Below are 13,328 nucleotides of genomic sequence, written 5' to 3'. Positions count from 1 at the left end.
CCACTCTTAGTCCTTCTAGTTCAAATGGGGCTGATCATCTGGTTACATGGTGAAGCATGTGACTGGGTCTGGCTCTTAGTACTTCATTTCCCTGCTCAGAATGATTCATTCAAAAATGGCATAGGATTGGTGCGGGGTGGCTCAGTTAAGGGGCTGCCTTTGGCTCAGATCATGATCTCAGGGTCCTGGGATCAAGCCCCGCATTGGGCTCCCTGCTCAGCGGGGAGTCTGCTTCTCCTTCTCCCATTCCACTTGCTTGTGCACACACTCTCTCTCTCACTCTCTTTCAAATAAATAAATAAAATCTTTAAAAAAATGGCATAGGACCCAAGTGGTTTAATGATCATTAGCCCTGAGAGTCAGAGTGAGAGATGCAGAAACTGGTCCCTAATATAATTTGGGCCACACTAAATTCAGGGCTTACCCTGGACTCCTAGGAAAATGGGTTAATACATTGTACTTGTCCCCAGGAAGACGAACCAACCCTTTTGTTTGCCTAAGCCAGTTTGGATTGGGTTTTTCCCTGCAGCCAAGATCTTCCTGGCTAATAAGGTAGTGAAGGCAAACTTAACTCTTAACCAACTCTTCTTAACTCTACATTTACTGGGCACTTGCTGTGTGCAGGCCCTAGGGTGGAAGCTGCAGGTGAGCTATGGTTCCTACACTCAGGGTGTTACAGATTAGTAGGAGAGGTGGATATACATATCCAACCTCCCCCGCCAGCTGCCATGTCCAATGTCTCAGTCTGCAAGGTAGGCTGGATATGCACTTTCCAGGAGATACAAAATGATACAGGAGAGAGATCAGAGAGATACTCATTTTGGCTGAGGATATTAGGGGCTGCATGATAAAAGAAGTGACACATAAATCTGGCTTTGAAAGAGGGGTAGGATCTTGTTGCTCTGGCAACAGTACACATTCCAGAAGGAGGGAATCATGTGAGGGAAGGCCTTGCAGAGAGGAGGAAAGGGTGCGTCACAAGTGTTTTTCAAGAAGACTCCTAAGAAACATATAGTTGATTCACTTTTTAAAATTCAAATCCAGCATGTCGATAAACATGAAAAGGTTGCAAGAAATGCTCATCCTTGGACATCCAGCATGTGGAATCACCAGCCTTGCTCTTTGGTCTTCCCTCCCTCTCCCTCATGGCAGAAGCCCCGGCTTCCCCACAGTAGAAATCCACTGCTCTGTTGGCCTGAGATCAAGGATCCTGGAAACCCAAGAAGGTTCCATGGAAATGTCTGTGCAAGTCTGTTGCAGGAGGATGGCTTTCTCTCAGGCGCTGTACTACAGTCCAGATGGAAAGTTGGTGATCGATGCTGTGTAGATGAGGGCCCCAAGCAGATGCTGGCTGGTATTGCATAGACAAAGTTTCCTCTAGTTATTCTCATTGGCTGGGGTGTTTGAGAAGGTGCTCTAAGTGGAATCAAAAAGCCTGGCTTCTGAATGACTTAAATTCTCACCTAGACAAAGAAACTTTTCATAAAGCTTTCCATAAAACTTTCCATAAAACTTTCCATAAAACATGGAATCAGGTGTGAATTTGATAGTAATTCTATTTTTTTCCTAATAACTATTGCATAAATCTTGATATATATCTATATATGATATATATAGATATATGTGTATGATATATATATATATATATATATATACATATATATATATATATATATATATAATATTTTTTCAAACACAAGCTAGTGCAAGGGAGAAGATACCTACTCTTTCCTCTGTAACCTAATATAGAAAGAAAGATAGGAAAGGAAGGGAGGAGAAAAGTCATGGAAATAACTTAGAGGTACTACCACAAGTTACCCAAAAGGGAGGTGAACGAAGACCAGCTTTGAAAGTGGTAACAAGAATTGAATGGATTTGTTTGATGCCTCCTGATGTGAGTTAACGAAAGGAACTGAAGACTGGAAAAATCCTAGAAGCACATCCTCTTAGTGCTTAGTTCATTCAGCGATTCCAGGATTTGTTTCATGGAACATGATTTCTGGAAGGATGTTAATAAGTACAACATGAAAATAAACATTGGAAAACATGGATTTAAAAAGATTACTTCGGGGCAAGGCTTCTCAGAACCTTTGAAAGATCACTGTGTGCTGAGAATTTCCAAGAGACGTAAGTAGATGCGGTACTTCTAACATTATCTGGTCATGGATCCCTGAGCATCAAAAGAGACCCATGTGTGTAGGGTACACACACAGTGGGAGATGCTATAGTCAGTGACCTTACTCAGCAGAGAAAAAACTCAGGTCCAGAGAGCGAAGGTGGTTTGTGCAAAGTTGCAGTGTTTTAGCTCCTTTGACATTGACTAAGAGGTCTGGAGAGTTGTTTCAAACACCTGAGGTTGTTTCTGGAGCTCTGCAGGATTAGGGAAGGTAGAGCTCACCTGGGAAAGCCCACCTGGCTCCTCTGGTCTGTGACTTGCTGACCATGTGGCCTGAAGGGAGACCGCTGTCTTTTGGGGTATCAAATTCCTCATTAAAAAAAAAAAAAGAGGCACAAGAGTTTTTGCTTTACCTGTTTAGTAGGATAGTTTTGTGAGAATCAAAAGAATTCAAATACATGAGAATACTGTGAAGTAAAAGCATTTTACAGATACTCAAAGTTACTTACTTAAAGTGACCTCTTGGGCCAGTGGCTTTCCAAGTTGACCGTACGTCAGAATCACCTGGGGGGACTTTTAAAAACACAGGTGACAGAGTTTCTGGATCTGAAAGTGATACCAGAGAGTTTCCATTTCTAATAAGTTCTAATAAGTTTCTAATAATTAGCAGTGATGCTAATGCTCCTGGTCCTGACATCACACTTTGAGAACCACTGACCCAGGAGAGCCTCAAACAAAATACGTGAAGTCTAGAAACAATCCTAGGGAAAGAGCAAACAGTTTTGATCCTGTAAGGTAAAAGCAAAATGAGAAGAAAACGTTAAGGGAAATAACTCTGGGCCAGGCACCAGGTAGGTAAACTCCCCACCCCAGGCCTGGGATAGGGGATTCACTTTCCCTGTTTTTCAGGGGTTGAGTGACTTGTAGGAGTCCTGTAGCCAGTAGGCAGAGTTGGAACTCAAATCCAGGTGTCTGTCTGAAAAACTTACTCTCTTTCGGCTTCACCAAGACGGAGGACAGGTGGGGGGGGGGGTCACCCGTGAATTGAACCCAAAGCCATACCCATGCAAGAAGCAGAAACTCCATTTGCAGGGTGTGGCACCTGAGAACGCAGGCGCGGTTGCTCTTCTCATTCCCAGTTAACAGTGGCCTTATGGTCCAGTGCTTGGATGGTATGATTTGTAGAGAGGCAGTAGGACCCAGAGTGCAGCTGGGATCCAGGCCACATGTCACAACTCAGCTTTTACTAGCTGTCCTAGGCCAAATGACCCACCCCTCACTGGGCCTCTGTGTCCTTATCTGTAAAATGTGGAAAATAATTACATATATCTTAATGGGTTGTTAGGGTATGTGAAATAATGTGGGTAAAGTATTTAGCATGGTACCTGGCACACACTACCTGTGGACAGGCTACTACTACACTTTTTGTTAAGAAAAAGAGGGAGAAAAAGGGAGATGAGAGACCTTGATTGGTTTAGCTATTTAAAAGGCACAGAAAGAACAAATTTGGAGGCCTCCTAATGAGATTTGTCCAACCTTCTAGTTATTTGTGGCTGACAGATGCTTCCTTAAACTCCTCTATTCTTTCTCAGGGGGACAGAAAAAGAAACCCAGACCAAAATTGAAAGGCGAGTACTGAACTGGGCCCATCAAGGAGTCCTCAGAATATAGTTTATATTGCGCAGGACAGGCCTGATGGAGGGGAGGAGATGGATGGGGAAGGATGGGCCCTGGGGCGTCAGAGGTAACTCTGATTTCTTACGGATGAGTCAGTGACCCATCATTGACTGTTGGCTGTTGGGGCGCTTGACATCAGAAGGACTGTATCATTGTTCTGCCTGGATCACAGGCCTTTTGCTAAGGGAACTATGTTCCATGGGATGAGGGCAAAGATGAATGCTAGTGGAGGTTCCCATGGAAACCAGCCTCCAGATGCAGCAGTAACCGTCCAGGTCTCTGTTAGCAGTGGAGCTTCCCAAGGTGAGAGAAAGAGGAGGAGGGGGGAGAAAGGGTAGAAACACACACACCCCCTTCCACAACCACAGTAACCATCTTACCAGGTCATCTCAAAAAGCCACTTTCCTGTGGAAGATTTTCCTTACCACATCTCTCCTTTGAATTCCCTTTGTATGGCTCTCAAGGCCATCAAGACTCCTATTGCCCTGATATGGGACAATGAAATTTAACCTAAATGGTTGGTTCATCCTGACCGGAACTCAGCATCAACCTGGGACTCAGCATATGCTTCTGCTCAGAAACACAGCCTGCAGCCTTCAACTTCATCACATGAAGCTGTAGCGGCCCCTTTCCTGCAAGTGGTGGCTGACGTCTTCTTACGTTGCCTTTTGTTGTTTCTCTGCTCAAGTATCTTCATCATCTCCCAGTGCCCACTGAATCAATCCACTCTTCCCCATGTCATTTCTTACTCACCCGTAGCCCTGACTACTCAGTCCAAGTCCTCTGCATAAGCGGCCAGTGTTTTCCCACTCTTTCTTATTTCTATCACTAGAAATTCCTGGGCTGCCCTTCTCTGTATTTGAACATGGCCACTTTTCAGTTTCCATATCCCTCTTGAGGGCTAGACAAGCTCATGTCAGCCTCTTGCCTGATCCTTGAACTATGCTATCTTTTACTCTTCTCTCTCATTGTATTTTCTACCCCATAAAATGTTAAGATCCTTGGGGACAGGGATCAGATCTTTTACTTCTCGGTGGTTCCTTAAATACTTAAAGCAATTCAGGCATTCAGTGGCTTCTCAAAACTGCTTCAACTTATTGAAGATTTTATAGCAATTGTTCATGGTGTTATTTCAAGTGTAGTGAGTGATACAAAGAGAGAGAGATCTACTCCTATGACACAGGTAACTATTTTACAAGGCGGGGTAAGCCATAATAGAAGAAGAAACTAAATCCTATAGGGGAAGGCAAGAGGATTTAGAAAGGAGCGTTTATACCTCTTATGGGGAGAAAGAAATGACACCTTGGAAAGAGCGGTATTTGATACAGACGTTGGAGGAGGGACAGGCCTTTGGGGCTGTGGAATGGAAGGAAGCATTCTATGCAACAGAAAGACTTGGGGTGGTTCGGCAATAGTAGAAGGTACAAGAGAGGGAGTATTGGGGTGAGTGACTAGAAAGTTGGGTTGGATCCAGGATGCATCTAATGCCAGAGAAGATATTTCTATGGCAGGGCCATAAATGACTTTGAGCAGGGAAGTGGTGACTCAGCAGTCTGCCTTGGGAAAGCTGGTTCTGAAGCTCAGCTATCGCCTGTGTTAGATGAAAATCAGCAGAAGTCACAAGAGCGAGCCAAGTTTGGCTGAGGAAGCTGGGACCAGGAACCTTGAGAGACAACGTCTAAAGATGATGGATCTTGAACCACTCATCTTTTCGGCAGTAACAATACTAAGGAAGGGGTCCAACAGGTATCTGTGGGTAGGGCCAGCCAACCACCAAATGATTTTCTTTCAGACCCTCTCTCTGCCCTCCAATTCCCAACCCTGTGGAGAACTTACTCCATAGACCAGCTCTCCCACCATGCCATTCCAAGCCTTGGTGTCAGGGTCACGGGCTCCATATTTTCCATCACTGACAATCTCAAGACGGTAGGAGTAGCCCACATGCTTGGCAATCTCTGCTGCAAGCTCCACACAGTAGCCCTCGTAGCGGTCATTGCCCTCAAATTGGTTGGCGTTCTTCTTGAGCATCACATAAGGATCTTCCTGGTGGAGAAATGGAGGGAGAGAGAACGTGGGTTGTGGGTCAACTCAGAGGTAGAGAGGACTTCGGCCTGGCAGAGGAAGATTTCACCAACCTTGGCTAACTTTGGAGAAAGCTTTCTAAGTTCCTAAATCCATGTCCTGCATTTCTGCTCCCTCTATTACAAGACTTCTTGGGTTAAGGAAGCAAACTCTTAAAATAAGAATATTTCACCCTTGAGATGTAGGGCTCCCCTTTTGAAATTATGTTCCAGGAGCTCTGTAGTTTTTGGAGGTACCTCTAGGGGCACTATGCTGGGCAAGTAGACCCTGAACAGTCTCCAGCTTTCTCATGGTCAATCACTGAGATTCTCAGCACTGCCATTTATAGCCACTTTAGAAAGTGGCTATAAATCACCTAAAGTTCTGGGCTAAAAGTCTCTTTGAAACGGCTTCTGCTGAGGGAATGTAAAGTCTGAGAAACACCATAATTTTAGTCTCACCATTATGTTTTATATACGGAGAAACTATAGCTCAATATGTAGGATACAAAATGAAATCACGGCAGAGCCACACTGAAAACGGCCTCTCTGACTTCTTCCCTTTCCTACTCCCTCTTTCTAACTATGGCACAGTTTGGGCAAGAAGAGTGACTGACTTTTGCTCCTGGGGAAGACCTTTGTGTTGGTCTGGTTTGCATCCCGGATAACCTCAATGAAGGACCGAGTACTCACTAGGATTGTAGTGACGATGTATGTCCTATTCTGGACACTTGAATTGTCCCCCCCAGCTTGAGCATCGGTGGCTGCAGGGACAAACTTATCATCTTCATTCCAGTAACCAATCTGTTAAGGAGAGGAAGGTGGTGACAGAAGATGAGCCAGGCTCTTCAGGACTGGTCTCCTGAGGACCAGCCAACACCAGACCAAAAAGCAAGGGCCTCAGCATCACACCATACAATACTGGGCACACCAGGCTCTAAAGTACTAGTAGATAAAAACAAAGAGAGATAAAATGCTCTCCAGGTCCTCCCAGCCCCATCCCTATGAACATCCTCACCATGATGAGCTGAGCCTGGAAACTGCCCCCCCTTTAAGCAGGGCGGACTTAACTGTTAAAGCAGCTGAACTTGTACAATGCAAGCCAGGGCTGTGGAAGTTCAATTTCCTGCAGATGTTTATAAGTCAAACCCCTTTTTCCTCCTGCCTATTAATCCTTCTCTTCCTGAGCTCATTCTGAATGGTAGTTGGAATCATACAACTTAAAAATTACATTCCTTTTGCTTTCTTTTTAGATTTACTGTATTTTTCTATCTAGATTTAACTTCCTAGGTGATGATTATTTTATCCTTTAACATTTGTTTCTCTTATTTCCAATTACAAACTATTTTAATACTGAGGATGTATGAGTGCCTAAAAATACTGGCTGAAAACTTTTTTTTTTTTTTTTAAATCAGTAGGTTATTTATACTGGCTCATTTTGCAAGGTCTTTCAGCAAATATTTATTGGATCCCTCTTGTGCGCAAAGCTCTGAGCTAAAACACTGGGAGTATTGTTTGGCAGGTTGAGAGAGATACTAAAGTCTAAGAGCTAGTCCTTGCTCCTAAGAAGTCCCCCAGCCTATTTGGAAAGCGATGACACATGCAACACATGAGATCATGAAGAGGTTGGGTCCAAGCCTTTTAGATTGGAGAGAACTTGAACATGGGTCAAGATGTGAAAGCAGGACTCTGACTAGATTTGTAAGTTCAGTGGCTCCTGATTAGAAGATGGGGTTGGCGCAATAGGGCAGTGGGCACATGGGCCTGCCTGAAGAGAACAGACTTTATCCTGAAGGCAACAGAGTCATGGAAGTTTTGGGAAGAGCAGAAAGGTGTGGCTAATACACATACACAAACAAACACACACTTTGGTCTCTGTCTCTACTTATCATGGGATGGTTGTGTTTTGTTCTTTGGTCCTTCTGCTGCCTGTAGACATAGGGTCAAAGGGAAAGAGAACTGGAAGTGCACACGTAGAAGGATGAGCAGGCTGCCCACTGGCCAGAATTCAGCTCCAGCTCCCAGGGCTGAGGCAGGCGCCAATGGTCAACTCAGATAGCATTGTCACCTTAATGTCTTTCTCCGTTCCCTCGGTTGGAAAGAGGCAGTTCTCTCTGCGATCTCACTGCCGTTAACAACAAGGATGATAACTGCTGACACCGATTATGTTCTTGCTACATCAGATACTGAGTGTGTTAAAGTTTTTGTGCCATTTCATTTGTGACTTTGTGAGTTTGTGACTGCCCAAGGTGATGCAGCTGGAAAGTGGCTGTGCTGTTCTTGTTACGAGGGGCTCGACTCTGGGCTGGGAATCATTTCAGTTAACAGTTAGTGAGTGCCTCCTGGGTTTTAGGCGCTCTCCTAAGTGGTTTTCTTTTATGTTTTAACTTCTTCCATCCTCACAAAAACCTATGAAGTGGGTACTTAATTATCATTCCCATTTAAAAAAAAAGATTTTATGTATTTATTTGACACAGAGAGAGAGAGAGATCACAAGTAAGCAGGGCAGCAGGCAGAGAGAGAGGGGGAAGCAGGCTCTCTGCTCAGAGATTCGGGGCTCGATCCAGGACCCTGAGATCATAATCTGAGCCGAAGGCAGAGGCTTAACCCACTGAGCCACCCAGGCGCCCCTCATTCCCATTTTAAAATATGAAGAAATGGAGATGTGGAGAGTCACGAGCCAGGATCTCAGCCAGGAAGGCTGACTGCAGGGCCATGCCCTTGGTACTCCAATAAGCTGTCTACCCACTCTGAGTGCCTCAAGTAGGTCTCCATTGGGGACACCCTACACTGTTTTTAGGTTGGTCCTCATCTCTCCACAGTGCTGTGGGCTTCTGGTGAACAGAGCCAGAGGTCCCCACTGGTCCTGTGGTTTGGCTGTTTGTATGTCCGTCCCCATCTCTCCATGGTGCCGTGGGCTCCTGGTGGACAAAGCTGAAGGTCTCTTCCTTCTAGGATGCCTTTCTTATCACAGCATGTTCTTTCACAGAGAAGCAGCTTAGGAAATGTTTGTTAAGGAAATGCACACCTCCACAATGGACCCTGTCAGCGCTGAGCCGCTGAGAGGCCTGTCTCTCGGGACACTGGGCCAAGATCTGCCCTCAGTGCAGGAATGTGCATGTTGCTTGTGTGAGGCACCTTTAGTGAACATGAAAGGAAAATTTTCTCTCTAATGACACAAGAACCAGAAACTTAGATCTCCAGAACATCAGAGCTGGAAGGGGCATGAAGAATTGTGTCTTCTAATCCCTTCCTTTTATAGAAAGAGACGAGGGGACTCACGCAAAACCAGGATAGAGTCTTGTTTCCCTCATTTTCCTAGGCCAGTGCTCCCTGGAACCCTGGGGCATCTGTGGGGACCTTTCCCCGCTTTTATGGAAGGTGGGTGAGGGGTTAGGAAGTGGGGGCAAGTTCTGGGTTCCTCATCCCTCCTTTAAAACAGTTCTGGTTTTTTAGCTTTTTCACATATTGGGATTCCCTTTAACAAGGAGCCCTCTGGCTTAAAATGTTTAAAACCAGTATTGTAGTGTGCCACTATGCACGTTTTTAAACAATTTCCAAGGTACTTTCACAACATTTAACTCTTTCGCTCTTTGTGACATGCAAATAGCACAGACAGGCTTGGGATTTTCTGTGTTTTACAGATGGGATGAGAAAGCCTAAGGAAATCAAATGATCTGACCTATACAGATTATATAGCAGATTAGTGGCAGGGCATAGAAGCCAGGGCATTGACCTCAAAGGTTAGATTATTTAATATGATCTACACAAACTTGGGGGAAGGGTGGTAAATATCATTTTTTTTACCCATAGATGATGCTAAGGGGTTTTTGTTACCTTTTCCTTCCTCCTATCCTTCCTTCCCTTTCTTTCCTTCCCTCCTCCCTGTCCCTTCCCTTCCCTTCCCCTTTCCTTTTCCTTTTCCTTTCCTTTTTCTTTCCTCCGTCCCTACCTCCCTCACAATTAGCACAGGTTTAGCTGCTCCTACTCAAACCATCAGTACAGAGCAAGTTGCCTCCTTTGACAGGCAACTAATTTATCTAAAATTTACAGTGTATTATTAGGTATTGTCTTTTTAAAGTGGGGGCTTGATAGTCAAGACATAAATCTCTAGCATAGAAAGACATGGTTTAAAAGGTAGGCAGAGAGAGTCAATTATCATATGGTTTCACTTATTTGTGGAGCATAACAAATAGCATGGAGGACAAGGGGAGATGGAGAGGAGAAGGGAGTTGAGGGAAATTGGAAGGGGAGGTGAACCATGAGAGACTATGGACTCTGAAAAACAATCTGAGGGGTTCGAAGGGGGGGGGGGGGCAGGAGGTTGGGGGAACCAGGTGGTGGGTATTGGAGAGGGCACGGATTGCATGGAGCACTGGATGTGGTGCAAAAACAATGAATACTGTTATGCTGAAAATAAATTAAAAAAAATTAAAAAAAATAAAATAGACTTTCCTGGGTGCTTGGGTGGCTCAGTGGGTTAAACCTCTGCCTTCGGCTCGGGTTGTGATCTCAGGGTCCTGGGATCAAGCCCCACATTGGTCTCTCTCTGCTCAGCGGGGAGCCTGCCTCCCCCTCTCTCTCTGCCTGCCTCTCCGCCTACTTGTGATTTCTATCTGTCAAATAAATAAATAAAATTAGAAAAAATAAATAAAAGGTAGACTTTCCTAATTACTAACCTTAGGGCCAGTTACCTGACCTCAGTGGGCCCCAGTTCCTGCTCTGTAGAACAGATACATCAAAAGTATCTGACTATCTGATAGAGCATCTGTCTCTTGGGGCTGCTGAGGCTTAAATGAGTTCATGCATGTACCACAATGGGCACAGTGTGCAGCTCATATTACGTTGTCAGTAAACTAAGAAATGATTTCAGTAGGGTAATGCCTAGTTGAAGGCTAACAGGTTTCTGTGGTATAAGACATTTCAGGATCAGTTTACTTTTTGAAAATTATCAATCTCCAAAAGAAGTATATATCATAGAGCAATTCTCAAATTCATTTGGCAAGTAACCCTATTTACATGCAGAATGTCCTAAGGTAAGTGTTCCCTAAACTATAAAACGTTGCTCCAAAATCCCACATTATTTTAATAAAAGGGGAGGGGGAAGCAAGATAAACCTGTATAGACCAGATCTGTATGGCTTAGAAAGAGATTTTAATTTTTAAAGACAGTGGTCTTTCCAAGCCAGTATCATGGCACTAGTGTTAAATTGAAATCTATTAAAATGATTGCATAGCTTGGCTTATATATGGTTTCTTTGATATCAAAAGCTAGAGGAATAGTTAAATGTTGTAAACAAGTTTATTCTATGTAGGGAAATAAAACAATATTGCCAGTCAGAAGAGCGGGGTGATACCAGAACCCAGCTTGCACCTCACGTAAGCTAGCAGGCTGAGAAATCTGGTTCCACAGCTTGATGCGAAGAAATTTGGCAAAGCTTTTTGAAGAGACACTCCACTTCAGAGATGAGAGCAAATTTTCCTTTCTTAGAGAAATGGGTTGGATTATTATACAGCACTTTGATTCTCTACGGAGGATATGCAGGACCTTTGATTCTCTCTGAAAGTAAATCAGAGTTAGTGGTTGGGTAAAGAATAGGGCCCACTATTCAGAAGGGGATTTAAACAATTCTAACAGTGAGAGGTCTTCTCCTGGGACCAGTTATGATTTTTGATCTCCTGTTTCCATCTACCTCTAAAGATTCTTTGAAGGTAGGAAATGAGTCTAGATGTTAGATCAGATTTTTTTTTTTAAGTGAATGAAGTCTAAGAAGAGATGATTATAGAGCAGTAAATTCCATTGATCTACCTTGCACAGTTGGCAAGTCAGATTTACACATCTGCCTCTGCAACCATAGTCAGGACCTCCAAAAACAAGACACATCATGATACATTTTTAAAAATGTATTGCAGCCAAGACAACTAAATGACCAGCAGGGATTCTTCTTCTCCTTCCCTAGCATTGAGGTGTTGGTGGGAAGTGGCTCTCTAGCCAGCAATTACAATTCCCAGCCTGCCTGGCATCTAGGTGGGGCAGGTGATGGGGTTCTGGCCCATGGAATGCAGCAGAAGTCATGTATCTCTCTTCTAGCCTTGCTCCCCCAAATCTCCAGGGCAGGGTCTTCCTCTTTGTTAGCTAGATATTGACAGCCAGAAAGATGCAGCAGACAGTGGAGCTTCTGTAAGCCTGGGTCTCACCCAGAGCCCTCAGCCCCCAAACTGGTCACCAGGAGAATAAGAAACATCTATTGCACTAAACAGCTAAGAATTCCGAGTTTATCCATCATGGAACCTAGGGTTATTTTTTTTTAATTATGTTACATTATTCACCATACATCATTAGTACATCATTAGTTTCTGATGTAGTGTTCCAAGATTCATTGTTTGCGTGTAACACCCAGTGCTCCATGCAATCCTAGGGTTATCTTAACTAATACACTCAAAGGATGTGAATGTAATACGTTTATGTAGGACTTTGAATTCTGCTTCAAGTGTTACTTCAAAGTTGCCAGCATATTTTTTCTTATTTGCTGGCAGATCTCTGGACATATGGGCCAGAACAGTAGGCAGTCTGGTTGCCCAGCAACATCCAGTAAGTACACTGGCCACTCATTTAATAAACAACCCTTTATTTGCATGTGCTTACTATGTGTCAATATACTGCAGGCACTGAGGAGATAATAAAGAACACAACTGTGCTCTTTGCTTTTAGAGGGCTGACATTTTAGTGGCAGGGAGGTGGAGAAGAAGGGAAGAAAGACAATACATATCCAGGCCAGCGGTCAGCAAACTTCATCTGTTAAGAAGCAGACAGTGAATGTCTGGGGCTTTGTGGGTCATACAGTCCCTGTTGCAACTCCTCATCTCCGGGCTGGCATGCAGAAGCAGCCACGGACCTCATCTAAACAAATGAATGGGGCTGTGTTCCAAAGAAACTTTATTTATGGACACTGAAATTTTATTTTGTAAAATTTTCACATACCATGAAACAGTTGTCTTTTGATTTGTTTCAGCCATTACAAATGTAAAAACTATTAGCTCATGCGTTACATAAACGTAGGTGGTGGGCTGGATTTGGTCTGCACGCTGAAGTTTGCCAACCCCAGTCTAGATGAATAAACCAACAGGAATATATCAGAAGGGCTAAGCATTAAGTAAACAATGGAATGGGGTAATGTGATTGTGCCAGATGGGTGGGGGCCGCTTTAAATAGCTTGGTTGAGGACAGACTCTCCAAAGTGACTTCATTTGAGCAGAGACCTGAATGACAGGGAGAGGCAGCACATGAAACTGCAGTGATAGAGACCATCAGGTAAAGGGACAGAAAAACATTGGCGCAGCTGCAGAGTGATGAGCTAGAGAAAAAGGAGCAAGAGCTCATGGCAGTGGAAAGTTTTAAGCAGAGGAGCAATAGGGCCTGATGCACATTTGAAAATGACTGCCCCAGTTCATGTGGTGGAAAATGGACTTGTAGAA

At 44.0% G+C, this 13,328-nt stretch overlaps 1 protein-coding gene across 4 annotated transcripts in view; it reads right to left on the bottom strand.

Moving 5' to 3' along the window:
- GRIA1 (glutamate ionotropic receptor AMPA type subunit 1) overlaps window positions 1–13,328 on the bottom strand; it is a 309,387-nt gene that overhangs the window by 93,052 nt on the left and 203,007 nt on the right. For all 4 annotated transcript variants that reach the window (XM_047730841.1, XM_047730840.1, XM_047730839.1 and 1 more), the window contains 2 exons: window positions 6,547–6,657; window positions 5,630–5,836 (listed from right to left, as the gene is read on the bottom strand). In XM_047730841.1, coding sequence (XP_047586797.1) covers window positions 5,630–5,836; window positions 6,547–6,657 — 318 coding nt within the window. The remainder of the gene's footprint in view (window positions 1–5,629; window positions 5,837–6,546; window positions 6,658–13,328) is intronic.

Source organism: Lutra lutra, chromosome 5, assembly GCF_902655055.1.
Source record: "Lutra lutra chromosome 5, mLutLut1.2, whole genome shotgun sequence".
In the NCBI taxonomy this organism is placed as follows: domain Eukaryota; kingdom Metazoa; phylum Chordata; class Mammalia; order Carnivora; family Mustelidae; genus Lutra; species Lutra lutra.
The sequence above is the reverse complement of the archived record's forward strand: the minus strand, read 5'-3'. Positions and strand labels throughout refer to the sequence as shown.